We start from the raw sequence: 21,265 nt of genomic DNA, 5'->3' as shown, positions 1-21,265 counted from the left end.
TGGCCTTCCTGAGTCACTATTTGCAAGAAGATCAACCGTGGCACCCCGTGTGCACTGCCGCCTTTCTCAACCTCATTCTCAACACCTCTGTCAAGAGCCGTCATAGGCTACAGGGAGAAGCTGCCTTCCTAAAAGAGTGCCGAGCCGCGCTAAAACAACTACCAATGTCCAGCAACCTTGAAACCCATGAGTTGGCCTTGTGCTTAAGTTTTTTGTTCATGTTGAACTTACATTGTATTTTTAGCATGAATAAAAGATTTAATACCTCAAAGTCTAGTATCTGTTCACTTAAGTTAATTGGTCTTTGGTCAATGTAGGGAAAGTCCTTCATACTGAGGTAATTACTATTTTATGATAATGCCAAAGTGCTCCCTTTTTGCACTTGTTTTAGGGGAGCTGATTCTCCCCCCCCCCCCCACACACACACACATACATATTAAAAACGACCTTGTGTCACATTTGTTTCGTGGGGAAGCAAATAAATAAATAGAAAAAAGGGTTTTTATTATGAATATCAATACACAAAACAAAGTTATAGGAGTATAGATATATACAAAGGTTTAAGAAAAATTCAAAGGGATGAGCGAAATTTAATAAAATATTTTTCAACATACTTCCCCAAGAGCTGAACACTTGGTCCAACAGAGCTGAAGCACTTTTATCCAAGTGTTTGAGACCCAGGAAGCCCCTCAGCAGTAGCTATATAATCATCATCATTGGCAAAATGGGCACTAGCTAAGACGTTTTTCATTTGAGGAAAAGATGGAAGCCGGAAGGGTTAGGTCTAGTAAATAAGATGGATGAGGAACAAGTTTGAATCCACAATTGTGAATTGTTGCCATGGCTGCCTCTAAGGTGTAGGTTGATGTATTGTGTTGGTGAAAGAGGATTCCTCTCGTAAGCATTGCTGGCATTTTTTTTTTTTCTTTGATTATTTCCCATGCATGCTTCAGCTGTCCAGAATTATGCCGTCCAGTCACCAAATGGTTCTTCTGAAGATAATTAATCAGCATGACATCCTGAGCAATTCCAGAAAACAAGAAAGTACAACATTAACTCTCTTTGGAGTCTGAGATGGCGTGTCCTTCCACTGCTTCTATCGATAGTGATGAATAACAAAATTATCTTGATCAACTTCAAACCATTTAAGATTGTTCTTGAGCACAATGCATGGTGTGTTTCTGTTCAGGTGTCTAAAGGCGAGAAACACACCTTTGGGAATTCCAGTTTTTTGGTCAAAATTTTGTCTGCTCGCTCAATAGATATTTTAACATCTTGCATGACCATCTACAAATCAAGGCCAAGGGTAGCTTTAGTTGTTGCTGTTGGGATCATTCTGACCTTGAATTATCTTCCATACTATTTCTGTCATGCTTAAATTCTCTGATTAAATGTGTGACTGTTACATATAAAGGGCTAATGTTCTAAACATGACATCATAAATTTTTGAAGCAGTCATGCATTGCAAATGCAGGTACTTTATGAATTTCTCTTTTCTCTTTTTTTTTATTCAGAAATTACTCACTATATAAATACATACACATATACCTAACTTTATAAATATAAAAATAAATCCAACACTGTTAAAATAATTCTGCATTAAATTGTTGTTTAATAGTATTTAATCCAATAAAATGTTGTAGGTGTCTTCTTTTCCTGACATATGAAATTATCTTATAAGATTTTCAAAGTCAGACCCAAATAGCTTTATTGTTTTTATTGCAGGATGATATTGTACTTTGCTACAATTTATTTTAAAAAGTGCTAAGTCCGGTCCAGAGATTCTGATAATATAAAATAGGTTAGCTTATCACTGGAAAAAAAAATTCAGCAAAGGAAATAACTCCTATTTTAATTGGAGAATGTAATAAGAGTTATTTCCCTTTCAACTAAAATTTCCTTTCTTTTTCTGTATAAATTTTAAAAATTTGCAAAGCAATAAAAATTAAAAACTAAAATGTCTTCACTGCATTGCTGGTAATGTCAAATAGTCAAATGGCTACATATTAATAAAAGAATCATATTTGTACATTATATGCTGCCATAGTTATGATACATTTGTTTATTATTTGCTATGAATTCCTTTTGAATTTTAAATAAGCAGTAAATCAATTCAAATAGTAAACAAAAATTTTAATTAAAAAATATTATTTTGGTTGAATGCGTTTCTATATGATAATTCTTCTTGTCCTTCTCCAAATTTGTTAGTACGATCATAATGTTGCCAATATGCATGCATTAAATCAAAGGGAAATAATTCACTTAAATTCAATACAGTAGTAGTATTAATACAGCTTTGCATATATAAACAAGAAGCAGTCAATAACTGATTTTTTTATCCAGTAATTTTAATTACAAAGTTTTTGGTTAAGAAAGTTATTTATAAAAAATTGGTAGTAAAACAACTTATAGATTTTTCAGAATTTATGTGCATTCAACAGAAATAGAAATTCTTTTTAACTTTATTATAAATATTGTTTCATGAGGGAAGAGACAAAATCAACTGCAAAAAACAAAATACTGTTATTGCATGTGGCAGTAACCATGTGTCAAGTCAACCAAACAACAAACGTAAACTGAATGCTTCGATCTTCACAACACAATACAAACAATGCCGTCGATGCGACCTGGCACAATACCAAACACTTCCATCAATATGAGCCAGCATAGTCTCAAACAATTCCGTCGACACGACACCAAACAACTCTGTCGATACAACCCTACATGATGTGAACAATTCCGTCGATATAACAGAACAACTGCATCAACATAACACGATGCAAACAATTTCACTGATACAACCCGACACCACCAGAGCAACTTCGGCAGTTAATAGCTGAACGACTTTGGCGTCATCTTTTTCTAACCCTAAAATGATCTCATGTCTACCATAGGTGGGCCTGACTAAGATACTGATACGTAATTCTTGAGCGCTTCTGCACATGCCCGTCACAATCATACTAATGTGACCATCTTGTGAAAAATTACATTTTTTAACTAAATATTCTTTAAATAAATTTAATTTGGAAAACAACAAATATTATTTGCCTTCTTACTATAGAAGTAATTATCAACTAAATATTCTTCAAGTCAATAAAACCAATGCGACTTTCTGAAACGTATTTTTTTAAATTGTAGTTTTATTTAAAATGTATATATTATTTAAAATTGTAGTTTTATTTAAAATGTATATATTATTTAAAATTGTAGTTTTTTTTAAACGTATATATTATTTAAAATTGTAGTTGTTTTTTAAACGTATATATCATTTAAAATTGTAGTTTTTTTAAACGTATATATCATTTAAAATTGTAGTTTTTTTAAACGTATATATCATTTAAAATTGTAGTTTTTTTAAACGTATATATCATTTAAAATTGTAGTTTTTTTAAACGTATATATCATTTAAAATTGTAGTTTTTTTAAACGTATATATTATTTACAATTAGTTTTTTTTAAAACGTATATATTATTTACAATTACAGTTTTTTTTTAACATATATATTATTTATAAGTATAGTTTTTTTTAAACGTTTATATTATTTAAAATTGTAGTTTTAATCAATGATTAAACATGAAGTGCCTTTGCATATTATTATATATGAGGGTCATTCCAAAGGTAAAGTCTGTTTTTTTTAACTCAAAAAGTTAAATAGCCACAAAGACGAAAATAGTACAATTAAAGCGAAGAGTCTGTTGTGCGCCAGAATTTATTTTTCTACATAGTCACCATCATTCTCAATGCACTTTTGCCAGAAATTCAATGATGCATCTCTGTTTCTGACACACGTCTATGACAGGAGTTGTTTTCAAATTTCATCTATCTGTTGCAGATATTGACGATGTGAGACTTTCAGATTATGAATGTATAAATCCAGTTATTCATTACAATGTAATTTGCAAAGCCATTCAGACTGAAATAAAATAAAAGGCGGCATTATTTGGATTACTGTTCTCATCTTGAGTGTTATTTTCACATTTCAGCCAATGTGACTTTTCTCCTTCTTTAGGTGTATCTTGCTAAATTCAGGAATCTTTCTATTGAACTCAGGAATCTACACGGAATTTCGAACTTAACCCTTTAACAGGGGTAACATACTTTCATTCTGTTAGCCATGACCAGCTAAAAATCTTCAGTAATTTGCAGTTATATTTTTAGCATCACCCGCACTGAAGCTTGAACCTTCAACCTCCAGAAGAGTGTCACTTAGAACTGAATTTTACCTAGTACTTTATCCATTACACCATGGATCCTTGCAGACTTGAGGACGGTTGGAGGTTGCATTGGCCGAAACATAGTGAAAATAAGATTCAAGAACGGTAGTCCAAAAAATTCAAATCATCAACTCAACAGTTCTAAACATAAAACTCACACGTAGTACAATAACAGATACGGCAACAGAAACAGGATGCATATTATTACCATCATCATCAGAGGTTTGCACTTGTATTTTTCTTTTATGGGATTTTATGAGATTTTCGAGGCAACAAAAAACATCATCAGACCTGCAATAAGCGTATAATTTCTGTCACAGAAAATCAAGGCACAATGTCACAAAGTTAAAATTGTCCACATGTTTACATATTCAGATGTCATAAATTTATGGAATTGTGGATAAGCAAGGCAACATGTTAGTAGAAATAATGGTACAATCATTAAAGCTAAACCATATTTTGGTCGATTTGTGCTGGACCTCCAGAGAATGAAAATTTCCAGTTTTAATGATGTGCTTGTGTCCTTATTTCTACTGGCATGTTACCTTGATTATCCACAATTCCATAAACTAATTTTCAATTTATATAAATACAAAAAAAGGTTGTATCATCATTTAGTTAGATATTTGTGTTCATTTTTAAATTGTAAACAGAAAATAGAGAAAAACACATTCAGAAAAAAGAAAATAAACAAGTGAAACATGCATGGCCCCCCCGTGAACAAGGCATAAAAAAAAAAAAAGGATTAAGTTCAGCATTTGCCCCCCCCCCCCCATTTAGCCCCAAAAGTCCTCAGGGGACACCAAATCCTGGTAAAAATGAACAAATGGTGCAGTTTTAGGCCTTAACATATGTAAATTTGAGTTCTTCACCATGCAAAAAAAGAAATGACTAAGTCCATCATTTGACCCCCTCCCATTTAGCCTCAAACGTCCCCAAAGTCTTAACATATTTAAATTTGAGTTCAGCACCATGCAAAACTGCTAAATAGACATATACAGAAAATTTTGGACAAATATAGTAAAATAGTCCAAAACATGGAGTGTTTTATTAGCTCAAAAAAAAGAGCCCCTGGGACACACCCAAGAGTTATCGCAAAGTATAGACAAACAAAATTATATAGAAATCAGTTAGTTAAAACTTTTCAGAAAGTTTTATAAAAATCTGAGGGATCAATTTTTTTAATAAGTACAAAAGTGTCAATTTTAGTCATTTTAACCCGAAAGGCACCCTGGGGGAAGGGGGGGGGGTCAATCAGAGTTTTCCTGGAAAATCCGTTCTGTTACTTTTTTTACTCATATCATATTTAATGTTTGTGCAAATGTTTTTTTTTTTAAATCCAAGGTGTAGTTATTGAGAAAAGTGCAGACAGACAAACGGACATGGGTGAATTTACAGGTCCACCTTCCTTTTGTCGAGGGACCAAAAAGGACAAAGTGTATTTTCAGTAGCTTGGCAAATGAAATGGATTGATTTAGTATTACACCATATCTAATGTCATATAAACACTTTTCAAGGTTAGCATTATTGAACTGCAAAATTATATATATATATATATATATATATATATATATATATATATATATATACTAGGTCCAAAATCCATAAAATATGCTAATTACAAAATAAAAGTTATAATAGCAAAGAGTTCTTTTCATTAATATAAAAGCTTTTGAAATATTTTTTTGTAAATTTCATTTTTTTTTTTTTACTGATGAGTTTGGTACCACTTATCAAGGTCCAAAAGTCACTCGAGGATAAGGGTTAATGAGTGTCAGGTGGCTGGTGAGACAACACCTTGATGATTGGTAATGGTGGAACTTGAGTAGCATTTTATTACTTAAGACAGCTTAAAAAGTACTAGATTTGAAAACGGCCATGTTATAGTCAGCTGGAAAGCAGCCCTGCGGTATTGTGTTCCACAGACGGGTAGTTCTAGGAAATAAACTTTGCTCATGTCAGTTTCATTTAGTTTTAGGTACAGACAGAGAATAGGGAAAATTGTTGGCAGTTGTAGTAGCTAGACGAGTGTTTGCTGCAATGTTCTACAAGGGGAGAGGAAATAGATAGGAGCTCAGTCAAGCATCTGCCATGAAAATAATATAGGCTCGCAACGTATCTTCTGTGAGAAAGAGGAAATAGGAAGGAGAAGTGGACATTGCCCACTAGATTTCAAAACTCAATTTTATATTCTGTGAAGGCAGGAAAGGGTAATCTGACCAGTTCTTCCCCAGATGCGGCAATAGTACTCCATCTTAGGATGCATTTGGCTCTTATACAGGTAGAGGATAGCGCCAAGAGCGAGATACTTTTAGGAGTGATCAAACCATTTTTTCGCAATGGATCTCATGTAAGTCTTCCATTGCAGATCAGATGTGGAGGTCAAACTCAGAAGCTTGTCAAAATAGTCGAATTCGATTTTCAAATATAAAAAAAATTGAACAAAACTACTAGAATCAGATTTTGTGGTAAATTTTTATGATATGCCCCAGCGTATTATAAACACCACAACCTCCCCATGTTAAGAACGGCTTTCGGAATAAACACTCACCAACCTCAAAAGCCGTTCTTAACATGGGGTGGTTGGGGGTGTTTATACTACGCTGGGGCAGGTTGTAAAAAAATACTGATTTTGTTTATAATATGATTTACAAAACTTTATAAATCTTAAATAATATTCAATGAAAAGAAAAACTTATAATTATCAAGTGTTAAAAATTCCTTTTATTTCTAAAAATAGCTCTATCATGATTTTTTTTTTTTTTGTTTAAAGTAAAAATATTACAGAAATTTGAATGGGAAATTGTACAAACACATTTATAGCAATCATATTCTTTTTAATTAAATTTCAGTCAATAATGTTGAAAATAATTTCAAATACTTAGAAATGCTACAAGAAAAAGAACGAGTCTTTAATTTCATGACTTCAAATTATAATAAAAAAGAAAATACTCGACCTTTTTTTGTCAGAATTCTCATTTTTGAAACTTATTCCTTGATTCACGAAAGAATAGATACATCAGAGATAATATGGTGATAGAAATAATAAAATGTAGAATAATGAAACAAAAACATTTGTTTTAACAACAAAAGAATCACTATGAGAGCAAGCAATTAAAAGTAGCTGTGATGTTGCCTGTGTAATTTCACAAGATTCATGCTAGATTGTTGCGGACTATCAAATTTTCATGGTTGTTCTGTTACAATCAACATTCAAGTGTTGAATGATAATAATCCAGCTTCAACCAATTTCTTCACTTTTTTCCGGAGCTCAGAATCTCCTTGATGCAACATGCTAGAAAAAAAAAAAAAGAAAGAAAAAAATGAAAGCAAAATCAATAGAATATAATTTTGTTTTATCACTTTTAAATTTATTTCACACTATCTAAAGTTTATTTTCATAGGTACAAAATTTTAGAGCGATATAAAATAACTATGATACTATAACACAGCTCCCCATCTCCAGCAAAAAATATAATTTGAGTACTCTCAGTTAGAACTGAATTCAATAACAAAACATAGTTTCATGATTGAAACTATGTCTACAAGTTAAGCAAAGACTGAAGTTTATTTGCACTCAATATGGTTGGACTGTGAACAGGTCTGTTAATTTTATTAAATACAAGCTGGTTTTTATGATAACAATGTTTTTGATATACAAGATACAAGCAAAGGCAGTTGATCAGTCCACAGAGTTTTATAATTATACTAGACTGCCGGTGACCCGTTGGATCAGTATATGTTATAGCTAGTTATGGAATAGTGAGTATACAAAATTAATGTATGAACACACAATAATTGAATGCATACATGCGAAAACAAACATGGCAACCAGTGAAACCAATACAGAATACATTGGATAATAAAGATGTTAACATCATTGCCCTTAGATTAAATGAAAACACCTTTATATAAGAGAGGTATAATCTGTTGAAAAAAATTGAAAGATGAAAAGAAAAAAAAAATACATGGCCACCCTAGTTTTTGTGTGCATGTTAACAGCCTTAAAAATATCGGGAAATAATAATTAAGTAATATTTAACGGCAAGACCTTTTCAAACGAAATCTTTAACCCTAACCCCCCCCCCTCATACACACACACACACGTTTTGAAGTGTGTCTATGTATTTTTTTAATGTTTGGAACTTATGACCCCCATACCCGTTCCCTCTGCCACCAAACTTGAATAAATGCTAACGGTTACAGGCCTCATTTACCAAGGCCAAGAAGTAGGTGCACATATTACTGTAAATTCATATAGGAAAGAGATCTCCCACCCTAAAATGTTAAATTTTTATTATTTTCTTTTTAAATTCCTTTTTTATATTATCTTTAAAGGTCGTTCAAATGTATTAGCCCCCAAAAAAAGTAGATTTTGATTTCTTTTTTTTTTTGGGGGGGGGGGGGGTAAACTATTATGAGTTAGATTGTAAAAAAATACCAAACATTTTTTTTTTTAAATATGTACATTTTCACTGTATTACAAGCAGTTTTTTGTTTTGTTTATTGTTTTATTAACACGGTTTCAACGACTAAGCAAGCTGACTTGAGTAATTTTGTTGTTTTTAAAATATTAATTACAGAATATATAAAAAACATTAAATTGTAAACATTTGTTGTGTTTTTATTTGCATATTTTAAATGCGAAAAAATTACGGATAAAAATAAAGCTTTCATGGCTTTGTTTTTATTTCTTTACACATGTGCATCGTAAAACGGAACCAGATACATGGTTTCAACGCCCAAGCAAGATGATTTGAGTTTTATAATATAATAGATACTGATCTATATAATGGGAGTCTGTATAACATGTATATATTTACATGTATAATGTATGTTTATTGTGATGTTTTTTTTTTATTAAGTGGTTCTTTCTATTTTCTTTTCTTTTAATTTCTTAGATTTGATGTTTCTTTCATCCTCTTTTTTTTTTACCAACTCACAGTTCAGCCTGGCTTTGCTCAGGCTCTATGTACTGTTCATAACTTGCCCTACGTGTGAATACACTATATAAGATTTCAAATGTTTAGACCAAAATTGAGTAATTTCGTAGAGACCAAAGAGGTAAATGTTTTATAACTTGGACCCCAATTTTGACCCCTTAACATTTATTATTTCGGTCTAAAATCAAAATAAAAAAGTTTTATCCATGTCCAAGTTACTTACACCTAAAATTTCAAGTGTTTAGACCTAAAATTTAAAGGTGAACTCTTTCAACTTTGACCTTTTGGCAGCCAAATTTTCACCCCAAACTTGATTAAAATGCTTGCCATATGTCTGAACACCCGCTATATATAAATTTTAAATGTTTAGACCCAAAATTGGCTGATTAGTTTGTTAGACACCGCAAAGGTAAAATCTTTGGAACTTTGACAGCTCAAATTTTCGACCCAAACTGATTAAAAAGCTTGCTCTATCTCTGAATACCCTTTATGTAAAATTTCAAATGTTTAGACCAGAAATTGGCTGAGTAATTTGGTAGAGACCGCAGGTCAAATTTTTTTTTTTTTTTTTTAACTTTGACCCCAATTTTAACCCCTTAACATTTATTTTTGGGGGCTCAAATCAAATTAAAAGTTTGATCCATGTCCAAGTAACCTACATTTAAAATTTCAAGTGTTTAGACTCAAAATTAGTGGAGGAGTTTGGTAGAGTTTTCAAGGGTCAGATCGTTGAACTTTGACCTCTTGACAGCCAAATTTCTGTCCAAAAACTGAAGAAGATTTTCCCAAATCTCAATACCCTTTATGTCAAATCTTGAGTCTCTAGACTGAAAATTGACAGAGTTATTTGGTAGGAAAATAGACACAGACACAGACATTTTCATTTTTGTAGATATATAAAATTGAGATGTCTTCTCACTTTCTTTTTCTCACCAAGACGTTCTCTATCTTTTTTTTTTTTTCAATTTTATTTTTGAATTGCCTCTTTCTTTTTTTTTTTTTTTTCATTACATTCTAATTCATATTCAGACATAATTTCTTCACTTTTTTTTCTAAATTTCCAGGCATCATCACCTACTTTCAAAAGGGGGAAGAGTTTATTACCTATCACCTGAATCATTCTAAGCTACCGGTGAGTGCCAACCAGTCCGAGAAGAATATATTCTGGCAAAATTTACATTTGTAACAGAGCGCAGATGCGAGTATGCAAATGCCAAGCCATATGTGCAAAGAAAAAAAACTATAAAAAGACAGAATGACGATCACGTTATAGACGTGAGTGATGTCACAGCCATAATGAGAAGTCACACATGGTGGGAGAATGAGGAAATAGATGTCATTGTTACAAAAAAAAGTCGAATTATTCTTTGTCTTGGTTTGCTTTGCGACATAGACTGCATACAATGTGCGGGTCCCGGGTGTAACATTATACTTTTATCAAATTGTTTAACTATAGATTTTTTATTCAAGATTTTGGTACAACCACCACATGACAATTGTTTCTATCAAAATATTTTAAATATAACGAAAGGAGGCATTACCATTCCTTGTCTGTTTGTGTAGCATTTTCATCTTTTTTTTTTCTTTATTGCCACCTGGACTTATAATTACCGTTATAACCGAAAGACTAACAAAGACCTACTTAGAATTCCTCACAGTATTCAGAGGTAATAGTCGATCATCTCAGGCATCACCTCCTTATTCCAGATGATGGATGGGTTCATTACCGAATGTCTGATGTGTCTACAAGACTAACTTTAGGCGAAATTAACTTTAACCGATCCTTTATGGATTTAGACAAGCCCGTTCCACAGCAGACATCCTAACTGTAATCTCTGAACGTATATACCATTCACTGGACAAAGCGGGGGAGGGCAGAGCGGTAGCTCATGATATATCTAAGGCTTTTGACAGGGTATGGCATGAGGGTCTCCTCAGGAAAATTAGATCATACGGTATCACTGGTAGAATACTTAACATAATTAAATCCTTCTTAGATAAGAGAAACATCCAGGTTGTCCTCGACGGTCGTACATCTAAACAATATGATATAAATGCGAGAGTGCTCCAGGGTTCTATCCTTGGACCTCTATTGTTCCTGATATTCATAAATGACCTCACCAACAAAATTGCCTCTGAGATGGGTATATATGCTGATGACACTACACTCTATAGCAGGCACAACAGGAAGACGAATGAACACATTTCTAAAGAAATGGCAGAAACACTAGAGGAAGACCTCCAATCTGTAGTGGAATGGGGGCATAAATGGATGGTCACATTCAATGCCGCCAAAACTAAACTAGTTTCATTCAATAACTACAAGAAACCCTCTCTACCACCTATAGCAATGGCCAACGACTCTTTATCTGAGAGTACATCTTTCAAACTCCTTGGCCTAACGTTCACAGGAAACATGAGTTGGAACAATTACATTGAAGGCATTGCCAGGGCCGCTGCAAGAAAGGTGGGCTCTCTCTACCGTGCTAGAAAACTACTAACACCCGAAAGTATCCTGTACCTCTATAAGGCCACCATTCGCCCATGTATGGAGTATTGCTGTCACATTTGGGCTGGTGCATCTGCTACTAGTCTCTCGCTCCTTGACAGGGTTCAAAAGAGAGTCGCAAACCTGATAGCATCTAAGCTTCAGCCTCTGCCCCATCGACGAAATGTTGCATCCCTCTGCCTTTTCTACAAGTATTTTAGTGGTGAATGCTCTGACGAACTGCAATCACTTGTGCCCCCACGACGTGAGCACCCTCGACAAACCCGACAGGCTGCTAAATCCCACCCCCACACTGTAGTTTCTTTCCCAGAACCGCTAGACTTTGGAATTCCATTCCAGGTCCCTGCTTCCCCAACAGTACTGACGTGCAGAAGTTCAAGTGTAACGTGAACCGACATCTTGCTGCCCAAATCCCTACATAGTACCCCAGTAGTTGTTGTCCCTGATAGTAGCCCCCTACACCAAAGTGGCAATTTGTCTTGTTTGGAGTGAAAATGTAATAAAATTAATTAATTCCAAAACATACTAAGTGCACTCAGTTGTGTATGTTTAATTTGTCTTCATAATTTTTTTTTTTGGCATATTTACCCCCATCGATTTAGGGTTAGTAATAGGCTTATTGATAGCTATTTATTTTTCTTTCACTCATCAAATATTACCTTCCTTCCAGTGTTTGTACACAAATAATTACACAAGCCCCTTCCTCATCTCTACAAAAGTATGTTACTGCAAGTATGTAAGAAGAATTTCACAGTTATGAAATGATACAATGCAACTAATTGTTACATTTTCTTTCTTTTTGTTTTTTCTTTTTTTTTTTGGCTTTTCATCTTCAAGCACATTATTCATGCTCTGTAAATTAGGAATCAAATTTAGAGAGGCATCCTAAGTGAGGAGTTATACATTAAGATGTCTGTTCACATGACATTTCAAGTTTTGCAAATTGGTACAGTCAGAGAAACAGGGCCATTGAGAAAATTTCAAAGGTAAGTAGTTTGAGGAAATTAGCTGTTAGAGTAGAAAGTGTTTTGGTAACTGGGAAGCTCTACAATGTATGGGTATGATTTGGCTGATTGTCGGGTTGATTCAAGTGCAACAAGTTTGCCATAGAACATTCCATGGCAGTACTTATAAAACAAGCACAGGGATGCAACATTGCAGTGATGAGGCAGAAGTTGGAGCTTGGTAGACAGTGCAAAACCTATGAGATTAGAGGCTCTTTTTTGGACCCTATTTAAGAGGGAGAGACTGGTGGTTCGTGCAGCAGCGCAGGTGTGGCAACAATATTTACTTATACAGAACACTACAATTAATATGAACAGCTAAATAAAACACTTAAAAAGAAATGTTGAATTCAATATTACAATTCGATTCATCTTTAGTCCTCTTTTTCTTTTCTTTTTTTTAAATACGAAGTGTTTCTATTGAATTGCAACTTTAAAACAAGTAAAAAGAAATATGATTTCAGGGTCCAAGGGAGGTCACTCTTGCTCACATTTTACATCATACGATATAGGTTTATTTATTGGTATACAAAAAATGTAAGATAATAGCAATGGATGAGAACTTAGATGTGGAGAAAGTCTATTTGGATGGCAAAGCTATTGAGAAGTTTTGTTACGTTGGTGATAACATTGTAGTACAAAGAGCAGCAGGTGTTAGTAGGATTGCAAGAATTAGCAGTAAATTTAGGGAACTTCTGCCATTACTAACAAGAGTATTACCATTGTCAATCAAACATGTGTACAGTGTGATGATGTATGACAGGGAAACTTAAACAATAACGGTTGAGAACATGTGTTGCATGGAGTGAACTGATATGAGAATATTTTAATGTATGTGTTGATGCCTCAATTCAATCTCCAGCAACAATGGATACCTCTGTAAGGATAGCTGCACCTGTAATTGTAGCTAGACAACTAGAGACAATGCTGAGATAAGCGGCGAGCACATACAGCACTTGGAATTCTCAAATGGTCACCCATTTTAAAACTGACCAGGCCAATGTTGCTCAACTTCAATGATCTAACAGGAACCAGTATGTCAACATGAATTATGCTGTACATGAATGTGTAATGCAAATCTTAAAAACAGGCTTAGAATTGAAAACTTGAGAGAAAGATTAAATCAGGACAGTATAGGAAGATGTGTGTAGAGCAGGAGACTTCAATGGTATGGTCACATTGAAAGAATGTAAGAGTTTTTTTGTTTTGTTTTGTTTTTTTGTTATTACATTTTCCCCTCAAAAAGGCACAGTGTCACTTTGATGTAGGAGGCTACTATTAGAGACAAAAGTTGCAGGGATACTATGTAGGGAGTTGAGCAGCAAGATGTCTATGCACATTACACTTGAACTTCTGCATGTCGGTACAGTTGGGGAAGCAGGAACCCAAATTCCAAAGTCTAGTAGTTTTGGGGAAGAAACTATTAGATTAGAAGGCTTTTTTACATTTACGGATCTCTATGTGTATGAGGTGGGACTTTGCTGCTTGTTCGGGATATTTACATTGAGGGGGTACAAAGGCTTTTAGTTCGTCGGAGTATCTGCCATTAAAATACTTTTAAAACATGCAGAGGGATGCAACATTTCGTCGATGGGACAGAGGTTGAAGCTTAGATGACAGTCCAGGACCAATCAGGTTGGTGACTCTTTTGAACCCTGTCAAGGAGGGAGAAACTAGTAGCAAATGCACCAGCCCAAATGTGACAACAATACTCCATACATGGGCGAATGGTGGCCTGGTGGAGATATAGGATACTTTCAGGCATAAGTAACTTTCTAGTATGGTAGAGCCTTGGCAATGCTCTTGAGTTTTAGGATTAGTAGATGTAGAATTATTGAAGTAGCAGGATCAGTTCACAGAGGAAGGCTAAGGAAAATATGAATGGATGTGATGAGGATGAATTTGAGAGAAAGGGGAATAAATAACGACCTAGGCTCAGTTAGGTTAGTTGGGAAATCAATCTCTACAAAAGTGTTGAAACACATGCCAGCATGTGAAAAGGATCTAAAACCGAACATGATGATCAACGGATCAACATTAACTTTGGGGGTTCCTGAATGTTTTTTAGATGAGGATTGGTTATTGCTATCCACAAGGACTCATGGTGCAGTGATTAGAGTACTTGGAAAAATTTGGTTGTAAAAGTGACACTCTTCTGAAAAGGTCGAAGGGTCAATCCTTAGTGTGGGCGACCGAAAATACAACCGTGAATTACTTAGGACTTCTTTTCAGTCATGTCTAACGGAACAAGAGCATGCTATCCTCATGAATTAAAGGGTTGCATGCAAAATTCTGACAAAGATTTCCAAGTTCAATAAGATACACTTGATGAAAGTTGGAGGTTCGTCGATCGAAACGTTGTGAAAATGACACTCAAGATGAGAACAGTGGTTGCAGAATTCAAATAATACGAATAACTTTAGAGGAATCCTAAAAAATGTGAGCACTATTTTAAAAATCTATTTTTCCAGAATAAAGCAACTTATTGCATAAAACCATTGTATTTAATATTGTTTGTTGAAAAGTTAACAAAACAACAAATAAAAAATTGTGCATGCAAAATGATAAAACAACATCTTGTCATATTCAAATAGTCGATACAAATAAATTGTATTGCATGTAAAGGGAAATAACTGTTTATAATATGCCACAATAAACTTAATCCTGAAGGTAATAAAAATCCAAATACAAAAGCTTTTTGTTGGTTCTTAATTCGACCTAATTAAAAAAACGAAAATACAGAAAAATCTTTGACATACATATCTGTTATATACCAAAACTCACCTAAATTAATCAAGTAGTTTTATTTTTAATTAAGAAAATCAAATTTTATGAGTATCTGAGAAGCAACTGTCTAGCTTGCTAGGATGAAAAATAGCAATAATCAAAGGAAGATAACTCAACAATAACTTAGTGACTAGATTTATGTTGTAATGCCAACGAATTCCCATTAATTGCTTAAAAATGATTTTCTTTATATAAATAAAACTACTTGATAAATTTATGTGATTTTTTTTTTTTAATATAGCATTTCTATTCCATGGCGTGTACATACATCATAAAGATTTTTTGTAGTTTTGGTTTTTAGTTAGGTTGAATTCTAAATAAGAACCTTTTTTCTATTCTGTAAAAAAAAAAAAAAAAAAAAAAATGTTATGGGGCGTGGTTATTTCCCTTGTAATATATTGAAGAGTTATTTCCCTTTACACAATGCAGGTTGTTCATATCAGTTATATTAAAATCCCAACATTTTTTTTAGCGTTTTGTGTGTATAATTTAAATTGCTGTAAATTACTATTTTTATCTTAAGACATTTTTTAAAACTTATTATATATAATGATTTTATGGAAAAAAAAAAAAGGTTATATCCCTTCAAAGCGTATTGAGGTTATATGAAAAAAAAAAAAAAAGCTGTGTACGCATTACAAATGTTTCTTTTATGTTTCTTATGTTATACATTAGTACATTAGGGATCATTTTGAGTTAAAAGTTTATTCACTGTACCCATCTGAACTAGAGAAAATCACAAAATGTGTAAATAGCTAATGAAGAATATGAAATATGGCCGACGCTCAGTAGACGTTCAGTAGACCAACAGGTGATCAAAAAGTCAGATTGAGCATACCGGAAAATGAAATGAGACCAAATTGACATCTCGGAAATTTAAAATGAAAAAATTTTAATGGTTAATATTTTTTAAATAAATAATTTAAACAATTTTTATTTTTTTACAAATGTGAAATGAAAAATAATTAAAACAACTTATGTAGAATAAATAAAAAAAAATTAATCTCATTTCGTTTTACGGTATGCTCAATCTGACTTTTTTATTTTCTCGTATAACCTCAATATGTTCTGAAGAGATTTTACTAAAAAAAAGTTGTTTTGTCGCTTAAAAAATGGTTGGGTTATTCTACCATTTCAGAAAGTACTTGATTCCTGATGTGATCCACTATCTTATATGAGTCAGATACATCCTACGATGGAATACTGCTGCTATGCCTGAGGATGTGCTTTAACAGAGTACAAAATCAAAGTTGCAATATAGTGAAGGCTGAGCTCTTCTGTTTTTTACAGTAACTTTTTCTCACAGAAGAAACTTGCTGGTCTTTCTCTACTCCATCATTATGGTGTTCAATTGAGCTGCAATATTTGTTTAAATTATTTTTGTTCCAAACAAAAAGAAGGAACTTTGTATTGATGAATGAAGAGTTACGTCCACCATTTTTAAAGATGAAAATAATTCAAATTATTTCTGGAAGGAATTAAATCGAATTACATGTTATGCTGTAATGATCCATCAAAAAAACTGACGAACTAGAATCAAATGTTGATTTTGTAAGAAGAAAGCTATTGATGACAAAAATCGAGAAAGAGACTAAATTTACTTTATATATTAGATGGAAGATTGGGAAAGGATAGCAATTAACATTAAAAACATTTCTGAAAACAAAGAAAATCATACAAAGATGTTAATAATTTACCTTTGTGCTCTTTCCGGATTCCGGTTTTGCATACTGATCAATTCTTGTACCTTTTTATCAACTAAGGCTTCTCGTATTTCCGGGTCCGTTAGAAGATCCTGCATTCGATGTTCATTGTCCATGTAAGCCGAAGCCTGTTGATCGGCCAGGCTCATCGAAGCTGAACTAGCTGAAGCTGAAGCCGATGCTGAGGCAGAAGCTGAAGCAGCTTCAGCGGGGAGAGCCGCCATATCAAGATTACTCGGCTTGTGGGTTCCATCTTTTTTATCCAACTTTAAGAAATGATCACCTGCAAAAAGAAACCATGTTTTGTTTTTTTATTAAAATGAGATTTTTAAAAAAATATAAGGTGTGTTTATTTTTGGGTTTTAGAAGCAGCGAACTTTAAATTGACAACTCTATTTTCATTAATTGCAGATTTGGCAACTATAAGTTATTTGGAGTTCAGCTTGGTTTGGCAATTCATTATGAAAAGACTGACACCCAAGCAGCATTTACAAACTGCAAGTGATATGATCAATTTACTGAGAGAAACATTTGATGAATTTCACAAAATGGACCTATCAACTGGTTACCTTGTTCCTGCGATTTAACCCCATTAGATTATTTTCTTTGAGGACATGCAAAGTTTCATGTCTATGCTGATAAACCAAACACAATAGACCACTTGGAAGACAACATTCAATGTGTTATTGATGAAATACAACTTCATTGAATGTGTAGAGTCTGTGAAAATAAATCCTCTAGATTACACCATACATGCATGAGCTTGAAATTGTATTTGAATTATAAATGTCAAAAATTAATATTTGGAATAAAACACATATTTGTAGAATAAAAATATTCTTCTGATTTATTTTAATTTACTGTTTGTCTCTTTTAAAAAAAAAACACTTTATTAAAAAAAAATGTTTCTTTTTGAATAATTTTATAGTTTTTTTGGGTTTTTTTGTTTTTAAATCAAAAATTTACATATTAGTGAGACAGATTGCTGAAACAATTTTTACCATATTATGTATCACTAAGTGAAAGATTCTTATGGAATATTGAGATAACCTGCCCCACTGTATTTCTTTTATATCCAACTGATCTTTAAAAATGCAATTTCAATTTATTTTTTATCATATTTTTTTTCTTACATTGTTACTCGAAACAAGGCATATTTCCACTAAAATATAAAGAGGCTAATGTGATGAGAGCTAGATGAGGAAAGGAACTAAATACGGGGTTTGGAAGCAAAATGTTTGTTCACATTACATTCAAATTTATGCATGTTGGTATGAGGTAAGAGGGAAAGAATCCCAAAAGCAATCAGTATGCAGAAAGAAACTTAGAATAGAAACTATTTAGGATATAGGAACATCTACAATGAAAGGATGGGATTTTGCTGGAAAAATTCTTTTCTATAACACTGTAAAATTCTCTGAAAATATTAATAAGAATATATTTACTGCAAGAAGAATTAAACCAAATAGATTTACATTTCCTGCTCTTCTTGATAGTCTTGAAAGTGTTAGACTGATTTGTATCATGTACTTGGTTCAGTTCAAAGGATAACTCATCATTACATATTTCATCATCGCCTCGGTTCAGTCTTGAAAAGAAAATGGATTCCCCATGTAAGAGTAGCTGTGCATGTAACTGTAAGGAAAGCATTGTGCAATTGCCAACCACACTTCCTTTGAATCAGCACTGCTTGATTCAATGGCAAGGAGAAGTCCAAGGCGATTGGAAACAATGTTGAGATAAGCAAAGAGCACATACAGCACCTGGTATTCAAAATTTTGTACTGACAAGGCTCAACATTGCTTAACATATATACGAGTCAATTTTTTATCCAATGTAACTGGGGTGAGGGAAGGTAGAATAGTTTTGGAAACTCAAAGAACTAGAAAATAACTTAATGTTAAAAAGAACAAAAATGATAAAATCTTTCCGTGTTTTGTCAGCACATTACAACTATAGTTGGGTTAAAATGAATTGCCTCATTGCTTACAAGCAAACAAATCGTTGTTGTAGTAGTAAAAAAAAGTTGTAGTTTTCAAAAATATGTGGCAACTGGTAACATAAAAAAGTAATTCTGGTATGTAGTGACTTTTCCTACTCCTCTAATCCAGTAAGATTTATAGCTTAACTAATTCTACCTATCCAATCAAAATAGGAGGACTTCAAAGTTAATTCAATCTACAAAATAGTTACAGATTTAATGCATCTGATAAATTGATATTTGATTCTGACTATCCTGTCAGTTACATCATGTATCAATCTCTGCCGTTTTGTATTGAAACTGGACATTTCAATTTCAATATATTACATACTATATTCCCAGTACTGCATTTCTTTTGGTAAGATACAAACACCGGTAACTTCCATTTGTTACAAATATGTAAAATCGCTAATGGCTACACAAGTCATTTCCTCTTTCATTATCTGAAAATTTATTCATTCTCCAAAATGCATTTATTTCTCTTGCTTTCAATTTTTTTTTTTTTTTTTTTACCATTTGTTTTTTTACCATTTGTTTTTTTACCATTTCATAACTAACAGATTTATCAATCTCTGTTCTTTTCTATTGAAAATTTAAATTCCAATCGATGTATTTGATTACATCTCTATCCATTCCAACATTTCCTTCACTAAGATACAGATCGAGGCATACACTGGTGGCATTTGTTTGTTACAAATACAAACAATTAAAAATGTGTGCATAGCTTAGAAGTTAGAGAGAAAGAGGGATTCATTTTGTCAGCCTTTTGTCCAGCAAACGATAAATAGGTTTCTCTTATTTTTTTATTCTTTTTATTTTTCTTCACTTGTATTTCAAATATCAATATACATTCTTTTAGTCCAAAATAACAGGTCTGAATCTAAATTCATAAAGATATATATATATATATATATGTATATATATACAAATAATATTTAGTTGAAACTATAAATAAAATCATATACTTGTGGGCAAAGCCGGATCAGGTCAACTAGTACCTATATAAAATTAAGCAGAAATAGTATTTTCATAAGAATAAGGATTTGTGAATCATAAATTTCTTACTCACCTAAAATATGACAAAATTGTTGCATGGCTCCCTGGAGCTGTTGATCCCCTTGATATTTAGCTATGGCAGCTTGTGGGTTCTGCTGAAACTCTGTAAGGGCTTGAATAAACTGAGGATCTGATAGTCGCCCAGTTAGATTTGGGTTACTTTGTATACGCTGCAATAAACCATCCGTTACCCAATCTGATGAGAAAAAGAAAAATAACAAAGGAGATTAACTGAAGAGACTCCGTGAAAATACAGAATAGTTTGCTTGTTAAAAATGGGTAGTTTTAAGAGAGCATTATTATTTCAGCACAGTTTTCTTCTGGTTCTGATTGTTTTTTTAATCTCTAAATATTTAGCTATAGAATTGTTGTTTTTTTTTTTAGGGAGGGGGGTATTACCATAAATAACAGTATATATGCCTATATTTTCAGAAACATAAGGATACACTTGTGTGGGGAGGTGATCTACAGATTTTAGTTTTACGTAGTTTAAAATCAATAAATATATACCATTAGTATCAGCAATTAAGTTTTAAATAAAGATAAAAAAATAAAACAATTAAAAGAATCATTTTTGATATTGGAAAAAAGGCACAAAAATTTCTGATTCCAATACTACAACAATCTTAATTTTTCCCCTATCTCCGATTCTAATCAATTTCCCGACACTAAAACAAACACTTGCGCTTCTACATTTACGTATTAATGTGTATTTTCATAAATTACCCAAAAAGTTTCTGAAAATTTGTCCCATGTTGTTGTAGTTAGAATTCAGGAGCTTAAATGCTTTTAAATGCTGCCAATGCAGCAACGAAGATAGTTTTCTTCTAAGTATGCAGTGGGTGGTGGATGGGGGATAAATAATTGAAAGATTGTCTATAATTTTTTCCTAACCAAACGATATTTTTAGAAAATTCATTCCTATTTCAGTCATGTAAATTCTTTCGAGTGGAGAACAAAACACACACTCCTTGACAGAGTACAAAATAGACTTCGTGGCTTAGTAGGGGATGCCCTTTTCTCTACCCTGCAACCTCTCTCCCACAGAAGAGATGTTGCGAGCCTAT

General features: G+C 32.9%; 1 protein-coding gene across 2 annotated transcripts in view; it reads right to left on the bottom strand.

Moving 5' to 3' along the window:
• Positions 1-6,916: 6,916 nt before the first annotated feature.
• LOC145296799 (uncharacterized) overlaps positions 6,917-21,265 on the bottom strand; it is a 60,817-nt gene continuing 46,468 nt past the window's right edge. For both annotated transcript variants that reach the window (XM_080142868.1, XM_080142867.1), the window contains exons 4-6: positions 20,212-20,394; positions 17,156-17,444; positions 6,917-7,510 (exon numbers count right to left, since the gene is read on the bottom strand). In XM_080142868.1, the coding sequence (XP_079998994.1) occupies positions 7,429-7,510; positions 17,156-17,444; positions 20,212-20,394 (554 nt within the window). In that variant the 3' untranslated portion in view covers positions 6,917-7,428. The remainder of the gene's footprint in view (positions 7,511-17,155; positions 17,445-20,211; positions 20,395-21,265) is intronic.

Source organism: Euprymna scolopes, chromosome 17 (genome assembly GCF_053919585.1).
Source record: "Euprymna scolopes isolate OS-2025 chromosome 17, ASM5391958v1, whole genome shotgun sequence".
Taxonomy (NCBI): Eukaryota; Metazoa; Mollusca; class Cephalopoda; order Sepiida; family Sepiolidae; genus Euprymna; species Euprymna scolopes.
Note: the sequence above shows the minus strand (reverse complement) of the source record. Positions and strands in the feature narration are given on the sequence as shown.